Source organism: Dasypus novemcinctus, chromosome 3, assembly GCF_030445035.2.
Source record: "Dasypus novemcinctus isolate mDasNov1 chromosome 3, mDasNov1.1.hap2, whole genome shotgun sequence".
In the NCBI taxonomy this organism is placed as follows: Eukaryota; Metazoa; Chordata; class Mammalia; order Cingulata; family Dasypodidae; genus Dasypus; species Dasypus novemcinctus.
Genome location: NC_080675.1, coordinates 145901450 through 145923839, shown reverse-complemented (window position 1 = coordinate 145923839; position 22390 = coordinate 145901450). Strand labels below are relative to the sequence as shown.

The 22390-nt window shown below is 35.9% G+C and overlaps 1 protein-coding gene across 4 annotated transcripts in view; it reads right to left on the bottom strand.

The window, feature by feature from the left end:
- Positions 1-22390, bottom strand: part of LRRC49 (leucine rich repeat containing 49) — a 244464-nt gene that overhangs the window by 77755 nt on the left and 144319 nt on the right. For all 4 annotated transcript variants that reach the window (XM_012522402.4, XM_058294430.2, XM_071214267.1 and 1 more), the window contains 2 exons: positions 14777-14924; positions 1058-1141 (listed from right to left, as the gene is read on the bottom strand). In XM_012522402.4, coding sequence (XP_012377856.2) covers positions 1058-1141; positions 14777-14924 — 232 coding nt within the window. The remainder of the gene's footprint in view (positions 1-1057; positions 1142-14776; positions 14925-22390) is intronic.

Genomic DNA, 22390 nt, shown 5'->3' with positions numbered 1-22390 from the left:
AACTGGGTGTACACTTTGGATAGACTATACAAGGCATTAAAATGTATAACAGTGAACCATGTGGTGAAAGACTGATTGTGGTTAGCAGTACAAATAGGAGAGAGTTCTCTCATGAACTATAACAAATGTATAATACTAGTACATAATGTTAATAATAGGAGCTGTATGGAAAAATTATACCAAGCGTATGCTATGGACCCTAGTTAGTGGCAACAGTCTGATCCCATGTTCTTTCATAATCTGTAACAAATGTTCTACAACAATTAAGATGTTGGTGGAGGGGTGATGTTAGGGAATTCTGCACACTAGGCATGACTGTTTTGTTAGCTCACAACTTCTCTAATAAGAAAAAAAGGAAAAACGAAAAGGACCTACAAAGACAAGAATGAGTAATCAGGTGATAGCCTTACTTTTAGAACATATGAGGCATAATAGAAGCTATAAATTTTAAACTGTATTTATTATACTTTGTGAGGTTAATAAAAAACATTTAAAAAGAAAATATTTTAAAGAAAGTAATGTTTGATACGTTAAATCATTAAAGTCAGTTTAAATCAAATTTTAAATGCTTAAATTCCTGAAAATCTTTACCATCTCTACATCAGAGAAACTAATAGAAAAAGCTTTAAATATTTTAAAAATCTGTTTTTAAAAATCCATTATAACAGTGCTCACTAAAATATATCAATAAAGATAAGAATCTCTTACAGTGGTTTCCAAAAAAAAGTCCACACCCTATGGGGATATGCAAGATGATGCACTGGTATGGAAAAAATATATTGTAACATCTACTAATATTTCTTTTTCTCTTCCTCTTAAATGTTCTAGCTTTTCCACATGCTTTATATTGTACATTATATTTTACTTCAGAAGTGCAGATTTATTTACAGATAGTTACATAAAAGTTTTAGGAAAGCTTATTTATATAATAAATATTTTACTGATAAGAATGAAAAAAAACTTTTTAAGTTTGGAAACCATTTTTCTAGTAGACATGCTAGCTTCAGTGTATGTGATTTGAGTACATAGTCATGTGTATGGAAATCAGAGAAAATACCTTAAGCAAAGACTGTTTATGACTTTCTCGCTTCTTTTCTTCCTCTTTTTTGGCTACAACAGAAGCCATACGCCTTTCTTCTTCCTAAAAGAAATTTTAAAAATAAGTATTGTGAAATGTTTAACCATTTTTTAATGCTAAATATATTTGGTCCTGGAAGTCTGTTTTTCTTCTTGAAAGTCATACTACTTGCCAAAAGAAAATTACCCTCAAAGAAAAAGTTAGCTCATTCCTCTTTATGTCCTTCCTCCTTCCCAATCCTAAAAACACCCTTGTACATTCTTAATTCTATCCGCAGCTCTGGAGATAAGTCTAGTTAATACAAGAAAAGAAGAAGAAAGAAGTGGAGTAAAATTTTTCTTTGTATACCGTGTATACCATAAGTCTACACGGAAGGATTTAAACTTTCTATAATAAAGATAAAAAGTATAAATAGTGATACTTTTAACAATTTTGGTTTGCCTCATGGCTCCAAATCATAGATTTCTTGATGATAAAAACAAGGATTTTATAATTACTATTATTTTGTTTTTAAATTGATTTGGTCAGTCCTACTTCCTAAATTCTAAAAACTATGAAATGTTACAGTTTAGAAAATTTTAAAAAAATCAGTCATAATCCCAACACCCTAATTTAAATTTTATGCATATTACCTCCTATAATATTCATCATAAACACATTTTTAAAAGTTGTGATCTATATATGCAATCTGGATTATGTTTTTTTCTGAACTCTGTCAGATTTTCAGAGTAAATTATCACCATGTAACTTGATTTTCAATATCGAAAGATTTGTAGGCACTCAAAATGATGTTACAATTTGAGAAAACAATTTATTCATAAAAGACAAGCTTGAAAATCTCTTAAGAGATAGGAAACAACAAAAAATAATTTAGTAGATTCAAAATTTTTCATTTTAGAAGTGAAAAAATAAACTAAGATTACAAATTCAATGGTAAGAACCAGCAATAGATTATACAAACTTGAAGAGAATCATTCAACTGTAAAATAGGTCAGAAGAAATTGTCCTATATGCTTTCATAGCACCCTATACTTCTCCATCATAGTACTTAACCTGTTTTATTTAATTATCTCTGGCACTGTCCCTCTTCCCTCCCACTCCTGTAACTGACTGGTAAGCTCCATGCTGGTAGAGACCGTGGCAGCTCCTGGCATATTATAGTAGATATGAAATAAACATATATTTCAGAAATGAATTAATGAATATACATCTTTGTATATCTGTTCAATAATCTCCTAAAACTGGAACTGCTAAATCAAAATGGTAGGTACATTTCTAGGGTTTTTGATATATTTGAAAATTGCCCTCCATAAATGTAGTACTAATTTACACTCCAACCAGAAGTTTTCAACATTTGGTTTAAGACATGATGGAGGGAAGCGGACTTGGCCCAATGGATAGGGCATTCGCCTACCACATGGGAGGTCCATGGTTCAACCCTGGGCCTCATTGACCCATGTGGAGCTGGCCCATGCCCAGTGCTGATGCGTGCAAGGAGTGCCCTGCCATGTAGGGGTGTCCCCTGCATAGGGGAGCCCCATGCGCAAGGAGTGCACCCCATAACGAGAGCCACCCAGCACAAAAGAAAGTGCAGCCTGCCCAAGAATGGCACTGCACACATGGAGAACTGACACAACAAGATGACCCAACAAAAAGAAATACAGATTTCCGGTGCCGCTGATAAGGATAGAAGCAGTCACAGAAGAACACACAGTGAATGGACACAGAGAGCAGACAACGGGGGGAAGGAGAGAGAAATAAATAAAAAACAAATCTTTAAAAAAAAAAAAAAAAGACATGATGGATAATCCTAAAAGCTGTTTATCAAATATGCTTGTGTCTTCCCATGTCCAGGCACATGGTGAGATTGAACTTTCTGCCCCCCTTGAAGTTATGAATAGCCATGTGACTTACTTTGGCCAGTCCCATGTAAACAAAAGTGATATGTGTTCACTTCTGAGTGGATGCTTTCAAAGAAATGTGTAATACAGCTATGCTATTTCTTTTTCCTCTCTCTCTCTCTCTGTCTCTCTCTGTCTCTCTCACACACATGCTCCCCTCTGCTATAGAGTCTGCAAAGCTTCAGATAGTAGATGATCTAGAAGCCTGGGTCCTGGAATGGGAGCAACACAAAGTTCCCAGACCATATGTGATAGACAGACAGGTAATATGAACATGAAATAAACTTTATTGCTTTAATTCACTGAGGTTAGAGAAGGTGTTACTGCAGCAAAATCTGGCCTGTCCTGACCAGTATGTACGTCATGTTAGAACTAAGGAAGGCCAAAGAGGCTATAAAAACATATTCTAGAGGTAGGTTGGGCCATTATAAATGCTCCTGAAAACAAAGAAAAGGTCTAGACTAAGGACTATAAAAAATGCACAAATATAAACTATGATAGACTTAAATGGAAACCAGAAATACATTCCACTCAAAGCCTCTAATTTAAAATTTTCTTACTTTAGAAACTAATACTTTGAGAAGTTTAATAACTTATATGAGGTCACACAGCTAGTGACAAAGCCAGGATCAGGAAAAGAAACCACATCTTGTGATAAGTATAATTTGTAGTATTTTGTTGTCATAAAGATATATTTAACTTTATTTTATGGATTTTAGGGAGATGAAAAAGGGGAGATCAGAATTCACTAGTAATCTGCCATGTATTTTAGTTATTTTAAAGGCAATGGAACTTTAATGTGATTTCTGGTGAATTTTAAATGCTTTTCCAATTATGGAAAAGAGTTATTCTTAATTTTTTTTAGATGGACAGACATAATGAGAAGAATCATAACCTTGATTCCTAGCTTCACAAAATAGCCTTATGTTAAATTCACTTATTCAGTAAATATGGATTTATAACCTACTGAGTGTAATCTATTTTGGAACAAATCTTTTAAAGAACAAAATACATTGATGTTCAATTGTTGACTCATCTATAAAAAGTGAACTAGAAACAGATTGGTTATTCAAAGAGCCAATTTCAAACAGTACTGGAAACTGTATGGGTCACGTACTACACATACTTAAGAGATGAATTCATCAGATTTTTTTCAAAGAATTTGAGCTTCTATTAAAGGCAATAGGGCTTTAGGAGGAAAGTTAAACCTTGGAAAATTGGATTTATGCCAAATCAATTCAAATATTGAGTGTTTTAAGGAACTTATACATTTGATGGTATTTCAGCCCAAATAAGTTTATAGAGTAACTAAACTTAGAAAGAATCATAACCCTCTAATTGTCAAGATAAGCCATAATTCTGCTGGTAAGAAGCAAAAGACTGTAAAACTCTGGCAACTTCATGATAATAGTACAATTTCCGGGATAAAAGCCATATCTTTTATTTAGTAAAAGAAATGAATCTATCTGGGACAAAAACTCACGTTTTGCTTTACTTTAGTTTGGTCTTAAGGACCCAATTCAGAAATGATTTCAAGTTAATTAAGCAACGCAGTGATTTAATAGGTGTTCGATAACCTAGATCATACTCTGTTGGCAGACATTTAGACTCTAAAACAATGCATAGATTATGTGAGAAAAAGTTTTGCTCCAAAATAAATATTAGCCCTAATATAGACAACAATTGATTATGTGGATTTAAAAAAAGTCACCATGAGGGTTTTAACCCTATATTTTAGAATATTCATTATTTTCCTTGAATATATTAAATATTAAAATAGCCTTTCACAGGCTATTTTTCTAGAAGAGATGGTCAATATTTTTCTTTCATGCAATCTTTAAAGAGAACTTTTTTTTCAAGAGTTACAATTAGTGTCTGAGTCAAGATTGGAAGCCATGTCATCTTATTCCTACTGGCCAAGAGGTATTAGCTGTTTAATACTTGGAAGAAAAATGTCACGACAGCTAGGTTATGTTGTCATAATTTCAAATCTCACATTGGCTTATTCTAAGAAAAATTTGTATCTTGATCATGGAAAGACCACTGCAGGTTTGGACAACTGTCCTCCATGTAGTAGGCTAAGCATTCCAGGGAACTTGGATCTGATGGCACTTCTACACAACATATGCTTCTACAGTGACCAACAGAGAGAGAAATGCATGGAGAATCATGCATTGGCTTTAAACGCTCCTGCCAGGAAATGATTTACTTCTTACATTTCATTGGCCAAAGCAACTTACATGGACCATACCTAACTTCAATGGGGAAGGGAAATATCACCTTCTGATATGTCCAAAGAGAGGAGACCCAGAAAATATTGGTGTTAACAACGTCAACCACAATAGGAAATGCACCTCCACAGACTATTTCATTTTCCGAATAGCAAATTGTAAACAAGTTCATACAGAGTCAACATAAATGTGGATCTGAGGTGAAAATTTTAAACAATGTGTTTGTTCCGGAACTGTGAGAACAGTGACTGCATTTGCAAAATGCGACCAAAGAAATAAAAAGGAACAAAATTCTGCCTCCTAGAATTTTCTATACAATGAGCCTTGCTCTATCTCCTCAACATGTGTCTATTCTGTTTGTTTTTTTGACAGCTATAAAAATGTTCCAGTACGTCAACATCCCTCTAAATTTAATAGTTTAGGTGCAATTTAACAATTGAAGAAAAAAACTGGACAACTGTCTCCATTTTTCTGGATTCTCTGTTTCTACACATGAATATTGTCAAACTATATTAACTTCTAACAATCACAACTCATAATTGACTCAAATTAAACTTATCATAAATTGAAAGTCTTTTTCACCCATCCTGTTAAATCTCATCTCTCATAACCCCGTACTTGTGTTGAGAATTGTTTGTTGTTCTGGAGTAAAGTCCAGGGGTCAGCAAACATTTTCTGTAAAGGGTCAAACAGTAAATATTTTAGGTTCTGTGGGCAACATACTGTCTGTCACCTATTCTTTATTTTCCTTTTTTTCACAAAGCTTCAAAAGTATAAAAACCATTCTTAACTTCAGGGCTATATAAAAACAGGTCACAGGACGGATTTGGCCCTGGGGTTGTAGTTTGCTGACCTCTTTTCTAGACTGTTGAACTATTTTTGGATCTGATTTAATCAACCAATATATTAGAATCTATAACATATCCAGTTTCTGCCATTCACATACCTATCAGAATAACAAAAATATTCTCATCTAGTCATTAATAAAAATGTTAGAGTGGTCAGAGGAAAAAGTCACAAGGCACATGTTGTGCAGTAGTTTTTTATATTATTTATGAATTCTTCTGGGTGTAATACCATTTGATTATATTAAATCCAAAGGTTTTATGTTTACCTGATTAAACCATGATTAGGGCTTTGATTCGATCCAGTTAGTAGGCATGACTGAGGGTTGAGTCCCTGGCCCCTTGGTGAGTTGATAAACAGAACATACAGAAGAAGATACATAGAAGAAGAGGGAACTTGGTCATTTCTATCCTGCCATGTGACAGAAAGGAGAAGGCTCAAACAGCTAAAGCCCTGGGGAGAGCTGAGCCATTTGCCTGATAGTTTGCAGCTGAAGAGACCAAAGCCCTGAGTGGCTGAGAAGGCCTGGAAAGAAACAAGCTCTCCAGACTACAGCTGAGATTGGAAGAAGCTGGGACCACAGACCCTTAAGAGGAAGAGAGAGGCTGAACCCTTGCAGAGATCGGCAGCCATCTTGCTTCAACACGTGTCAACCAATTTTGGAGAAAAAGTACCTCTTTTGGTACCTTGAATTGGACTCTTAGGACCTTGTAACTATAAGCTTTTACCCCCAAAAATACCCTTTATAAAAGCCAACAGATTTCTGGAACTTTGTATCAGCACTAATAGAGCTGACTAATACAGTATGCCAGTACAGACTTTTTTCCAGGCTAGCATTGATCCATTAATTAATATTCCACTTAACTGTGCTGACTTTTTCAAAACAATACCATAAAAGACTTTGTCAAATGCTTTGCTTTTAAATACCAAAATACGATCTGTCTATAGCACTATACTATTGTATTTAGTGAACTTATACTGCCTCCTAGTGATCAATTCCTTAAGTATGCACAAATCATTTTTTCATACTTCAATTATAGATGTCTGTCACATTCAACATCAAGTTTACTGTTATAATTTGTGGAATTTATATACTTTCTTTCTGTGATAAAAAGATTAGTTCAGATTCCTTTTCAATACTCTCATTATACATTTCTCAGATGGTGAAAATTATTAAATAATCTTAATAAATAATTTGTAAATTATTTGCTAATTTTATTCAGTACCGTAAAAACTAGAGCACACAGGCCAATTCTAGTCTGCCACCTGTTTTGGTAAGTATAGTTTTATTGGAACAGAGCAATGATCAATCATTTATGTGTTGTCCACATCTGCTTTCATACTTCAGTGACAGAGTTGAGCAGTTACAACAGAGATGGTATGACCCTAAGAACCGAAAATATTTACTATAAGGCCCTTTAAGGAAAAAGTTTGCTGACCCCCCTTCGATTCAAACTAATTTACTTACCTCTGCTAGGCTTCACTTTCATCTTATTAATATTTCCTCTATTCTTACAAACGCAAAATAGGAATTAAGGCCAGCAACAGATGGCTTCCTATCTCTTGCTATTCCTCCAGATTAGACTCCCAGAATCTCTTACCCTGACTCATCTCCTTGCCTCTAATTTCAATGCCCCCATTCCCTTCCCAATTCATCCTCCAGACTGCTATCCAGGTAGTCTTTTTTATAGGAAAATGCAATTTTACTACCCTAAACTCTTCAAGGGCTTCCAATTATGTCTAATACAAAAATCTAATAACACTTTATTATAATGTAAAATGCCCTTCTGGCCTAGCCCTTGCCTATCAAACATTCTGTCTGCCACTGTTCTTCCCTACATATACCCAACATGCAGCCATATTGAACTGCTGTCAATTCTAAATAGATACTATGTTTTCTCAGATATTAAGCTGGGGTAAGACCCTTGGCTCACTGTATCCAACTGACAGGTGAACAGATGTCTTCATCCCTGTCAGATATTACAAGGGTAAAAAGAAAGAGGGAGTCGGGGGCTTCTTGAATCTTGGCTCTGACCAGACCAAAAGAATCCAAATATCTGAAGAGACACATTAATCAATGGTAATCACACAACTTTACTAAATCAATTCGTAGAATTGAAAGAAAATATGAATAAAGAGATAGAGGATATTAAGAAGACACTGGGTGAGTATAAAGAACAATTTGAAAATTGGCAAAGAAAAGTAACAGACCTTATGGGTATGAAAGACATGATGGATGAGATTTAAAATATATTAGAGGCAGAAAAGGGCAGATTTTAATGGCTTTAAGACAGAATTAGTGATTTTGAAGATAGTACATCTGAACTGGAAAAGACAGGAAAACAGAAAGAGAAAAATGGAAAAGCATCTCAGGGAATTAAATATCAAAAGCAAAATGTACAAACAAATGCATTATCGCTATTCCAGAACTAGAAGAGAATGGAAAAGGGGCAGGAAGAATATTTGAGGCAATAATGACCAAAAAATTCCCAACCCTTATGAAAGACATAAATATTAATATCCAAGAAGGACAGCATACCCCAAACAGAATACATCTAAATAAACTGCTGAGATGCCTTCTATCCAGAATGACAAATAACAGAGATAAAGAGAGGATTCTGAGAGCAGCAAGAGAAAAGCAAAACTTCACATATGAGGGAACCTCGATAAGATTAAGTGCCAACCTCTTATCAGAAACTAGGGAGGTGAGAAGAAACTGATATGATGTATTTAAGGTACTGAAAGAGAAAAACTGCAAGCCAAGAATTCTTTATCTGGCAAAACTGTACTTCTAAAATAAGGGTGAGTTCAAAGTCTTTGAAGACAAATAAAAACTGATAGAATATTTTACCAAAAGGCCAGAATTACAAGAGCGTACTAAAGGGAATGCTGCAGCCTGAAAGGAAAAAACAAGGGCAAGAGGCTTGGAAAAGAGTATAGAAATGAACATTATTAGGAAGGGTAAATTAAAGGGTAAAAAGACAATAGTATGATCTGACAACAGAAAGCCAAAGGACAAAATGGATAAAGTAAGAAATGCCTTTACAGTAATAACATTGAATGTTAATGGCTTGAACTCCCCAGTCAAAAGACAAAGACTGATAGAAAGGATAAAAAAATGCAAGCCATCTATTGGTTGTCTACAAGAGACTCACTTCAGATTTAAGGACACAAACCAGGTTAAAAGTGAAAGGTTGGAAAAAGATACTCCATGCAAAATTAGTAACCAAAAAAAGAGCTAGAATAGAGAGGTACTAATATCAGACAAAATAGGTTTTAAATGCAAAACTGTTATAAGTGATGAAGAAAGTCCTTATGTATTAATAAATGGGACAATTCACCAATAAGAAATAACTATAGCAAATATTTATATACCTAACCTGAGGGATCCAAGATACATGAGGAACACACAGGCAAAACTGAAGGGAGAAATAGATGTCTCTACAGTAATAGTTGGAGACTTCAATACAGAACTCTCAGTATTCAATAGAGTACTGGGGCAGAGGATAAGGAAACAGAGCTTGAATAATACAATAAATGAACTAGACCTAACAGACATCTATAGAGCATTGCACCCCCAAACAAAAGGATATATAGTCTTTTCAAATGCTCATGGATCATTCTTTAAGATAGACCATATGTTAGGTTACAAGACAAGTCTCAATAAATTTAAAAATACTGAAATTACACAAAACACTTTCTTGGATCATAACGGAATGTAGCTAGACATCAATAATGGATGGAAAAGGGGGAAATTAATAAATATATGGAGATTAAACAACACATTATTAAATAATCAGTGGATCAAAGAAGAAATTGCAAGGGAATTTAGCAAATATCTTGAGAAGAATGAAAAAGAGAATACAACATATCAAAACCTATGAGACACTGCACAGGCAATGCTGAGAGGGAAATTTACAGCCCTCAATACTGACATTAAAAAAGAAAAAGGAACTAAAATTTAAGAGCTAACTGCACACCTGGAGGAACTAGAAAAAGAACAGTAAACTAATGCTAAATCAAGCCGAAGGAAATAAATAGTAAAGGTCAGAGCAGAAATAAATAAAATCAAGAACAAAAAACAAAAAATGTAGAGAGAATTTTTTAAAAAGTAGGTTCTTTGATTAAATCGACAAAATTGACAAACTTAAATAAAATCAGAAATGAGAAGGGGGGATATTACCACTGATCTTGCAGAAATAAGAGAGATCATAGGAGGATACTATGAACAAATGTATGCCCCCAAAAAATAGACAATGTGGACAAGATGGACAAATAACTAGAAACACATGAACCACCTACACTGATCCGATTAGAAATAGAACCTCAACAAATCAATCCCAAGTGAAGAAATTGAAACAGTCATCAAAAACCTCCCAAGATGAAAAGCCTGGGACCAGATGGTTTCACAGGTGAATTTTACCAATCATTCAAAGACAATCTAATACCAGTCTTACTCAAGCATCTCAAAAATACTGAAGAGAAAAGAATGATACCAAACTCATTCTATGAAGCTAATATCACCATAACACCAAAACCAGATAAATATACTAGGAAAAATAAAATTACAGATCAACATCTCTAATGAACATAGATACAAAAATCCTCAACAAAATACTTGCAAACTGAATCCAAAAGCACATTTAAAGAATGATAAACCATGACCAGGTGGGTTTATCCCAGGTACACAAAAGTGATTCAACAGAAGAAAATCAATTAGTGTAATTAAACTAACTGATAAATTGAAGAAGAAAAATCACAAGCCTCTTGATTGATGTAGAAAAAACACTTGACAAAATATAGCACCCTTTCTTGATAAAAGCACTCCAAGAGAGCAATAGAAGGAAGCTTCTCAATATCTTAAAGTGCAATTATGAAAAAAACTACAACTGGCATTGTACTCAATGATGAAAGACTGAAAGCTTTCCTGCTAAGATCAGGAACAAGACAAGGATGCCCACTGTCACCACTGTTAGAATTTCTAGCTAAAGCAATTAGGCTAATAAAGAAATAAAAGGCACCCAAACAGGAAAGGAAGAAGTAAAACTTTCACTTTTTGCTGATGATATGATTCTATATCCAGAAATCCTGAAAAATCCACAACAAAGCTACTAGAATAGGAAAGTCCAGCAAAGTGGTGGGATACAAGATTAATAGGCAAAAATCAATAGCATTTCTATACACTACTGATGTGCAATCTGAGGAGGAAATCAGAAAAAAAATTCCATTTATAATAGTGACTAAAATAATCAAATACTTAGGAATAAACTTAACCAAGGACATAAAGGACCTATATTCAGAAAACAACAAAACATCGCCAGAAGAAACTGAAGAAAACATCCTGTTTTCATGGACTGGAAGATTAAATATCATTAAGATATCAATTCTATGCAAAATGATTTAAAGATTCAATGCAATCCCAATAAAAATCCCAACAGCCTTTCTAAAGAAATGGAAGAGTCAACTATCAAGTTTATTTGGAAGGGTAAGGGACCCCTAATAGCCAAAAATGTCTTTAAAAAGAAGAACGAAGTTGGAGGACTCTTACTTTCTGACTTTAAAGCATATTACTTAGCTACAGTGGTAAAAACAGCATGGTACTGGCATAAAGACAGGCACATTGACCAATGGAATGGAATCAAGAACTCAGGAATAGACCCTCACATCTACAATCAAGTGATTTTTGTTAAGGTGATCAAGCCCTCCCAGCTGGGCCAGAACAGTCTATTCAACAAATGGTGTTGGAAGAACTGGATAGCCATATCCAAAAGAAAGAAAAAGGATCCCTATCTCACAACTTATACAAAAAACAACTCAAAATAGATCAAGGACCTAAATATAAAAGTGACAACCACAAAACTCCTACAAGAATATACAGGAAAACATCTTCAAGATCTGGTGATAGGTGGTAGTTTCTTAAACCTTATGCCCAAAGCATGAGCAACAAAAGAAAAAAGAGATAAATGTGACCTACTCAAAATTAAACTCTTTTCCATCTCAAAGGACTTTGTCAAAAGGGTAAAAAGGCAGCCAACTCAACAGGAGAAAATATTTGGAAATCACATATCTGATAAGGGTTTAATATCCATAATACATAAAGAAATCACACAACTCAACAATAAAAAGAAAACTACCTGATTAAAAAATGGACAAAAGACAATTGTCCAAAAAATTAATATAAATGGCAAAGAAACATGAAAAAATGTTCAACATCACTAGGAATTAGGGAAATGCAAATCAAAACTACAATGAGATATCATTTCACACCTATTAGAATGGCCACTATTAAAAAGTCAGAAAACTGTAAATATTGGGGAGGATGTGGAGAGACAGGAATGCTTATTCACTGTTGGTGGGAATGTAGAATGGTACAGGCACCGTGAAGGACTATTTGGAAGTTCCTTAGAAAGTTGAATATAAACTTGCCATGTAACCTGGCAATACCGTTACTAGGCACATATCGGGAAGAACTGAGAGCAGTAACACAAACAGACATCTGCACACCTATGTTCAGAGCAGCATTATACACTATTGCCAAAAGTTGGAAATAACCCAGGTGTCTATCAACTGATGAATGGATAAACAAATTGTGGTGCATACATGCAATCAAATATTATGCAGAGGTAAGAAGAAGTCATGAAGTATATGACAACATGGATGAACCTGGATGACATTGTGTTGAATGAAGCAAGCCAAACACATAAAGGCAAATACTATATGACTGTACTATTATGAACTACATATATTATGTAAATTCATGGAATTAATAATTAGAACATAGGTCACCAGAAAATATACAGGTAGAGAATGGAACACTAGGGTTTGTCTGTACAGAATTAGTTAAAGGTTCTTTGTAAATCTTGGGAAATGAATGGAAATGGAGACAGCACATCATGGTGTTTGTGATTAGCAGAGCTATTATATGGGTATGATCGTGGTTGAAAGGGAAAATCTAAGGACATGTATATTACTAGAAGGAAAGCTAAAAACTATAACATGGGACGGTATAACATAGTGAAACCTCATGTAATATACAACTACAGGTGATGTATATATAAAACTGTTTTACAAAATATAAATGCAAATATACTAAACAGAAGAAAACAGAATAGCAGCTATGTATGGGAGGGGAAGCACAGAGAGATTGGGATTGAACCCGGGATGCTGTTATGTGGGAAGTTGTCGCTCAACCACTGAGCCACATCCGCTCCCCTGAGTTGGTTTTTTGGTTTCTTTTGTTTATTGCCTGTTTGTTTTCCTAGGCGGCACTGGGAACCAAACATAGGACCTCCTATGTGAGAAGCAGGTGCTCAACTGCTCCCCTATTTTTAAAAAATTAATATTATTATTATTACTGGAATAATGAAAATGCTCTAAAAATGACTTAAGTGATGAATGCACAACTATGTGATTATACTGAATACCACTGATTGTATACTTTGGATGGATTTATGCTTTATTAATATGTATCAATAAAGTTTATTTGTGAAAAATTATGAAAAATACAATATATAATTAAGTATTATATTATATTAATGGGTTAGCACCATATCTTATCCCACTCATCTCAACATCATTAGGAAGGGCAATGAAAAGTCCCAAGAATGCTTAATTAAGAAAGTCATGAAGATAAGGGTAAGTAGTCACCATAAAAGTATAATACAGTACTGATAGTATAGCTCTGAACAAACTGAGAAGGCAAAGAACCAGATCTCCATTCTGGAGCAAAAAGCAAGGCAGAATCCTAGAAGACCCTTGATATTCACAAATTCATCCACAGTTTTAACTATTTGCTCTCCACCCAAGATATCTGTAATATTGTTGAGGCATAAATGTAAATTGCTCATACTGTGAAGCTGGTTAACAGCTTCATTTAGCAATAAGCCTAGATGACCACTCCTGAGGAGAGAAAGCAGGTGGAGGCTTAGGATATTTTTCTAGATCAGAGGTTATCAAACTGAGATTAATAGGTATTTTTTGAGAAAATAAAATATTCAAATAAATTTGAGATGCACTGAAACAAAGGCAATTATCTTTATTATGGAATTCCTTGGAGCCTATAATATACTAATGTGCACTAGGTACCTAAAGGAGGTGGCTACCACATGCAGCATTTCACTTAGACCAACAGCCATATCACAACATGTAAATATAGGCAATATCTTAACATGGAGATAGACTAACTTATAAAGAGAGAGCCACTTTAAAAGAGACAGCATTAAAAATAATAAACTTCATAGGTTTATTATTTTATTTTATTTTCTAACCACCCTAAAACAGAGTATAGCCATGATCTCCATTTTACTGTGAGGAAAATGACATACAGAAAGGTTAAGTAAATTGCTAAAGGTCATACAGCTAGAAAGGGGCCAAGCCAGGATTCAGACCCTGGCAGCCTGGACCTAGCACCCTTGCTCTGAACCACCATACTTTGCAACTTAATGAAACTCTTAGCCATCTGTTCAAAAGTAAATTATTAGTTGGATACTAAGCAATAATGAAAACCAAGCAAACGATTAAAGAAAGGCTAGAAATTTTAAAACTCTATTAAATGAAATTGTGGAAGAGGGCAGATGGTAATAACCCTGTAACTATAATTATGAAATAAACATTCAAGATCATCTATAATCCACTAAAACTAAGAAACATTTCAAATAAAAGATATGCACCTCAATTTCCTACTAAGGAAAACATGGTAAACACTTTGGAAAAGTTCTCACCGTGATTCTCTTCATGTCTAGCTGGCGCAGCTGCATCATATGCTGAAGGATAGTGTGTTTGTACCATGACTCTTGAGCTATTGGATTGCCATCAAAAGTGATGTCTGAAAGTGAAGTAGAGTCAGCAAGGCAGGAAACACTCTCAAAACTGCAGAAGAGACAGAAACCACTGGATTATTCTGAGGCCTTTGAATAGTATTTTCAGTTTTTAAATAAACTTTATTTTTTGGAACAGTTTTAGATTTACAGAAAAGTTGAGTAATACAGAATTCCTGTATACACTAGACTCAGTTTCCCCTATTATTAACATCTGACATTACTATGGTACATGTAGTACAACTGATGAATTGATACTGATACATTATTACTAACTAAAGTTCAAACTTTATTCAGATTTCCTTCATTGTTAACTATTGTCCTTTTTCTGTTCCAGGTATCCAAGATACCAAATTACATTTAGTAGTCATGTTTTCATGGCTATGCCAGTTTCTCAGTCTTGCCTTATTTATGATGACCTTGACAGGTTTGCGAACTATCTGATATTTCGTAGGATACACCTTTATTGATATTTGTCTCAGATATTTTTCTCAGAATTAGAATAGAGTTAGGATACATATTATTCTTAATAACATGACTTATCACTGGTGATGTTACTTTGATCACCAGGCTGAGGTAGTGTTAGGTTTCTCCACTCTAAAGTTACTCTAATTCTCCCCTCCCCCCTTTCTGTATTGTACCCTTTAAAAGAAAGTCACTATGTGTAGCCCACATTTAATTAGTGAGAAGTTATGCTCTGCCTGCTTGAGGGTCAAATATCTACATAAATCATTTCTTCCTGGGAGATTTGTTTTTCCCTCCATTTATTTATTTATTATTTATTTATATAAGTATATGCTCACAGGTATTTATTTTATACTTCAAGTTACAATCCAATACTACTTTATTTTTATTTTGTTATTCTATTTTTTCTAGGTTTGGCCATGGAGAGCTTTCAGTTCGTTCCTGTGTCCCTTTGATATACTCTAAGAATGTGGTTTGTGTATGTGTGTATATGTGTGTGTGTGTGTAGCACTTCATTACTTCCTGACACAAGATGATCCATACTCATTTGTGGGCAGCAGCGGGCCTCCGGGAGGGTTGACACGGATGGCCGGGCGGGCTCTCTGGACGGGGGCTGCCTCACAGTCGAAGGAGAGGAAGGGGGTCGGCACGAAGCCGTTGGGCCCTCGCTCTCTCTGCTCAGGCACAGGGGACGTGCGGTGCAAGCAAGAACACCACGGAGACAAGGTCTGGGCACAAGTCTGTCTTTATTGTAGAAGGGGACATGGTTTTATAGGGTCTAGGGATACGTAAAGGGACTTGATTGGTGCCGGCGGGTGCTGTTGCTTGCGTAGACGGTTACTGGACAGTAGGCGGTTACTGGACAGTAGGCGGTTACTGGACAGTAGGCGGTTACTGGACAGTAAGCTGGCTAAGGGGTTAGGAGCAAGGGAGGGGAAGGGGAAAGTGTGGGCTGTCTAGATAACGGCTAGGCAGAAGACGGAGAAGGGGAGAAGGAGGGGCAGCACCGGCTGCCAATACTGGGCGGGAAGGAGACGGGGACACTCATTTATTTCCTACCCCAGTTCTAGAATCAGCCATTTCTCAAAGGAGCCCTGGTTCCTTTCATTACAGAATGGTATTGAAAGCAAAATATGGATGTTAGGCATACTTTTTGCTACTGAGGTTTCATTGTTTTTAGGCCATCTCAGTTGACAGAATATTATGTGTATACTAATACACGTATATACACATATCTATAAATATTTCAACATGAAACATTTGTCTATATTAAGCCAAATATGAGTTCACACTAACAGAATATTCTAACTTTCTCCCACCCTCTGCCATTCATTTACTAATTGTTCATTTCCAGTATAGATGTATAGCAGTATCAAAATTATTAATTTGTACTCTTGTGGGAAACAACTGTATCAATGAGAGTACAGTGAATATGTATAATTCCTTTTGCATTTAGTTTCATATACTTATTTTGAAAGTTACTTAGGTCAGTACCCTTTTCCTTCTATCTCCTTCAGTGAGATTGTTACATACATTTGAAATACAGTTAGATTCTCTTTTCACAGTCTGCATTACTTCCTGAGATTCTATAAACCCCTAAATGATTTTTCAAATTTGTATACATTAAGGATCAGTCTTTGTACTGTAAAGTTCTATGGGGTTTGACAAATGCATAATGTCATACAGTCCCATTTAAAGTACCATACAGAACAGCATCACTGACCTTAAAAAAATCCCCAGTTCTTTACCTATTCAGCCCAGCTATCCTTGCCCCCCAAACTCCTTTCAACTACTGATCTTTTATTGTCTCTACAGTTTTGCCTATTTTAGGATGTCTTATAATTGGGATCATAAGGTATGTAAGTCTTTTCAAACTGCTTCTTTGCTTAGCAATATACACTCATGTTTCATCCATGTCTTTTTAAGACTTGATAACTCATTTCTTCTGGTTGCTAAATAATATTGTAAGGAAGTACCACAGTCTGTTTGCCCATTCACCTACTGAAAGACATCTTGGTTACTTCTAGTTTTTGTTGATTATGAATAAAGCTGCAATAAGCATTCATGTGCACGTTTTTGTGTGGACCTAAGTTTTTGACTCTATTGGGTAAATACCTACCTGAGGGTTAAAAGTAACAAAATTATATAAATGTCTTTATATTATCAATAGCAAAAATTAATGCCTGAAATTACTGAAGCTAGCTAGAGTGTTCTTATGCCTATTTATGGTTACTCTAGACTTAGGCTTGCCTTGTGTATGCTTATTATTGTGATAGTGATTCTAGATTCATGTAAACATTTGTATTAGTCAGGGTTATCTAGGGAAGCAAACCAATAGTAGATAGCGGTAAATAGTATGAGAGTTTATAAAATTGTCTTTGTGACTATGGGGATACACAGGGGCTACAGTGAAGGTCTGTGATAAGTTCCCCAGGAGACACTGGCTATCCCAAGTAGATGGGAATCTTCTCTTTGAATGCTGAAATCTTCTCTCCTTTAAAGGGCCTTCAACTGATTGGATGAGACATCACTCATTGCTGTGGCAATCTCCTCAGTGGATTGTAGATGTAACCAGCCATTTATGCAATCGACTCACTGGTGAATAAAGTCCATAAGTATTGTTGTATTATAATTAGCCCAGTGCTTGCTTGATCAAACAACTGGGTACCATAACCTGGCCAAGTTGATACATTAGCTGAACCATCACAGTCCACGCCTTGTCAACCTCGTAGCCATACATATCACCTTAAACCATACTTAGTCTCTAAATAAAAACAATACTCAACTGTCCAGCATACAACCAGAAATGCACTAAATCCCTCCAGAATAGGGTGCAAGACCTTGGGTAATATTCACTCTTAAACTTGACATTGGGTGGTCTTCTAGGGGCAGACCATTACAGGTTTATCTGGCAAAGTCTCAGCAGAATTTAGGGTTTCAATATCCCCATTGCTATCATCATCAATCCATGTCTCCATCCCAATTCTCAGGATTCTACTCCTTTCCAATCAATGTCCTCACTTTAACAGCAGACACCCTGCAAGGCTGAGATTTTAGTTTCCATTATAATTCTGCTATTCATACAATGAGACTGAGTATGGTTTTCAGAGATCTCAACCCTATGGCTGTATCACACAAGATTTTCTTTCAGAGCACACATAGAAACTTTCACATCATTCATGTGACATTTAAGTTGCAAATTTGAAGCCGTTGACTCATCCCTTTCTTTTATAACTGTATCCAGCATATTTAGGAACAGCCAGCCAACATCATTGCACCTTTTAACTCCAGAAAACTCTGTTAAGGTGTTAAAAACACTCTCACCCAGATCCTTGCATCTTATAAGCATTGAAATAGTCATACCAGTGGTGATATTTTGCATATTTCTATTGCCAACTCATGCCATGGACTGTCAGGGGCCTCTTGATATTGGAAGTAGTGATTAGTGTGCCCTTGAATCTAATCAGAATAGAGAGCCAATTGCAAAACTCCCAGAACCACTTCAGAAATCCCATTAAGATTCTGTTTATCAAGAACCACTCTACTCCTGGTACCAAGTTGTATCAGTCAGGGTTCTCTAGGGAAACAGAACCAATAGGAGATATCTGTAAACAGTATGAGATTTTATAAAATTATCTCATGCTACTATGGGGATACACAAATCCAAATTCCATAGGGCATGCTGCAAGCCAGGGGTTCCAATGAAGGTTCTTGATGAGTTCCCCAGGAGACACTGGCTTTCCAAAGTAGAGACGAAAATCTTCTCTGAATGCTGAAATCACTTCTCCTTTTAAGGTCTTCAACTGATTGGATGAGATATCACTCATTGCTGTGTCAATCTCCTCAGTTAATTGTAGATGTAACCAGCCATCTCTTCAATCAACTCACTGATGATTAAAGTCCAGGAAGGGAAGTGGATGTAGCTCAACTGAAAGAGCATCTGCCTACCATATGGAGGGTCCAGGGTTCGATCCCCAAGGCCTCCTGACCTGTGTGGTAAGCTGGCCCATGCACAGTGCTGCTGCACGCAAGGAGTGCCCCATGCACAAGATGTGTGCCCCACAAGGAGAGCCACTCTGTGAAAAAAGCACAGCCCACCCAGGAGTGGTGGTGCACACATGGAGGGCTGACGCAGTAAGATGACGCAACAAAAAAAGAGACTCAGTTTTCCAGTGCTGCTGGATAATGCAAGCGGACGCAGAAGACCACACAGTGAATGGACATGGAGAGCAGACGATGGGGGGAAGGGGAGAGAAATAAACAAATCTTTAAAAATAAATAAATAAAGTCCATGAAATGGCCTTGTATTATAATTAGACCAGTGCTTGCTGGACCAAACAACTGGGTACTATTACCTGGTCGAGTTGACACATTAGCCTAATGATCACACCTTGCTTATACATTAGGCTCACTCTTGTATATGCTTACTATTGTGACATAACCACTCCACCCTCCTGTTTAATAGCCATATGGAAAACCTTGTGACTGACCTCCACTCTGTCCTAGAATATTGATTGCTGATAATAATTGTAACTTTGTAACTCACCCTAGTTTAGTACCATCTTATTCAGCCCCTTAATGTTTATTAATGAAGAAACTTATGCCACCTCTACCCCAATTACTCAATAAAATCATGATGTTCTAAAATATTAGAATTTATGCAGATCCAGGAGGCAGTTTTTGGGCCGTCTAAGGTGAATGACCTCCTTTGCACAAACAAATGGTCTCTTTCTCTCTTTGGAACACCAGTGTCTCAAAAATTGGTCTTTAATGCTCCTCAAGAAAGAAGAATCTACTTTGGTTTGATATCAATTTGGCAACCTAGATGCGACTCAGGACAAAGGAGTCCAATTGCTTGAGGTTCTGGGGCCCCAGAGAGACAGGTCAGCACAGTAATTGAGATTTTTGTGGCTGATAGACCCTTTTGGTCTAAAAGCTCAGCAATCGGGCTTTTCCTACCTCATTGGTACTCCAGGCCCTAACCGTGCTTTAAAGTTTCAAAGAGAAAAACAGTTCCAACCCCAAGTTCTGGACATCTAACTGGGTGAGTGGGTCACCAATGTAGAAGTGGATTGTGAAGTTAGTTTGGCAGTTTAAGTTCCCTTAAACTGCTTCCAGAACAATTCTCCTTGCTCTGAACTCTCCACCTTTTCCTGTTTTTTAGGGGGTGGTATCATTCTGTTTGGAGCTCAAGTCCCCACCTTAAGTCTGTGTGTTAAGTGTACTCTTGAACTTCAAGTCTGTCTGTTAAATATACTCTTGAAACTTGAGACTATCTTTTAAATATACTCCTGGAAAGTAATTCAGAATATATATATTAAGTGTCTGTTCATTAAATGGTTTGTTACCTAGATATAGTAAATGTTCAGTGTCTGTTTAAACTGTTAAATTAGTATTTAACTGCATTTATATTGCTCAAGTATTCCTAATTGGTTACTGGTTGCTGAAATTCTTCAAGGTGGAAAATTCTAACTCAACTAGCATTCTTAAAAGTAGCCCTTTTGGCTGTATTTTGAACAACTGGGAAAATTTCAGTCATGAGCCTATATAAAAGCAGGAAAAAAATTGTTTTCTGTTACAAAGTTTGGCCTCAATATAACTTAGAATCAGGAAGAAACTGGCCGGAGTATGGTTCTATAGGGAAGAACTCTGTATCTCTATTGGGCCAATACTGCTCTCTAAAATCAGCAGCTGATCTGGAAATTTTTTTACCTCTTCCAGAAAATACCTCTAGGAACAGATGAAGAATTTGTGTACATGTTTACCCCAGGAAGAAAACAATCAGAACAAGACTACCACAAAAAAGTAAAGACCCCTGGGCCCAACCTCTATTCCTCTAGGGACAGGACAAATCCTCAAAGTAAGAGCCAATCAATTATAAGAGGGACACTGGAAAAGGTATTGTCCTAGATGCCCCAGGGAAAAACCTCAAGAATAGCTAGAAGGGAACTGACAGAAACCTGGAATGAAACCTGGCCTGGGGGAAGGGAGACTTACTGCTGAATGAAAACCAAAATATTTAAAACATAGATTCCTAAATATGACTTATTTGGTTAAAAAAACAAAACAAAACAAAACAAAAAAACCCTGTTAACCAAATAATACTCAGATAACTTTTTCTACAATTTTTATATATATAAAAGTGTTTCCAAGAAACTTTGCATATTATAGGCAACAGTGATCCCTGAGGAGTTCTCAAAGCTGTAAAACCAGAGATGTGGAATGATAGAAAATCTGGAAACAACTGTACAAAAAGAGTAAGAATTATGAGTCAAATTAGTGAGTTTTATGTTTTTGTGTGCCTAACTCTATTTAAGTCTGTCTGCTATATGTATATCTTCATAACGCTGAATGGCAATATGAATTTAACAAATGAAAATCCTTAAGAGAGCTCTATTTAAATTGCTAAAACTTAAATAAATAAGTGCTTACATATATAAATGAACACTCCCAGAGTCCAAATTAGAAAAGCTGAACAAGCTGAAAAAGTTTATATAAAAATATGACTAAAGAAACTATTAGAAGGGGGAAAAGAACTAAAAAAGGTTTTCCTGAATTCCTGCACAATCTTTATATAGCTGACCTATCCCCAGAGTCTTCTAACCTTGACTGAATTCAAGTCCTTCATTAAAACCAGTTTGGGACACTATGGGGGATAGGCTGGGTGTGGAAAGATGGGGGAGATATGAATTTAGCTTAGAATTCTATCTACTAGACTGGGAAATTGAAAATGACAGGCACAGAGGAAATATTACGAAATAAACATTGTTTTGAATAGTTTGTCCTGTAATTTCCCAATTTAAAAAAATTTAATAGCCTTGGGATAAGAGTAATTAATAATACAAAAAAAGAGTAATTAATACTTAATTAATAGTCCAATGGTCAAATGGAACTCTTCCCAGGGTAAAGGGGAAGCCCCAGATACCTTCAAACAAAGGCCTCACCATTGGGCCCCTGAGAGCTAACAGGTGGGTCAATCAATCAGAATGAAAAACAGCTGGGGCCGTTCCCCAGCATTAGGAAAGCAGAGGACGAAAGACTTTAAAAAGGCCT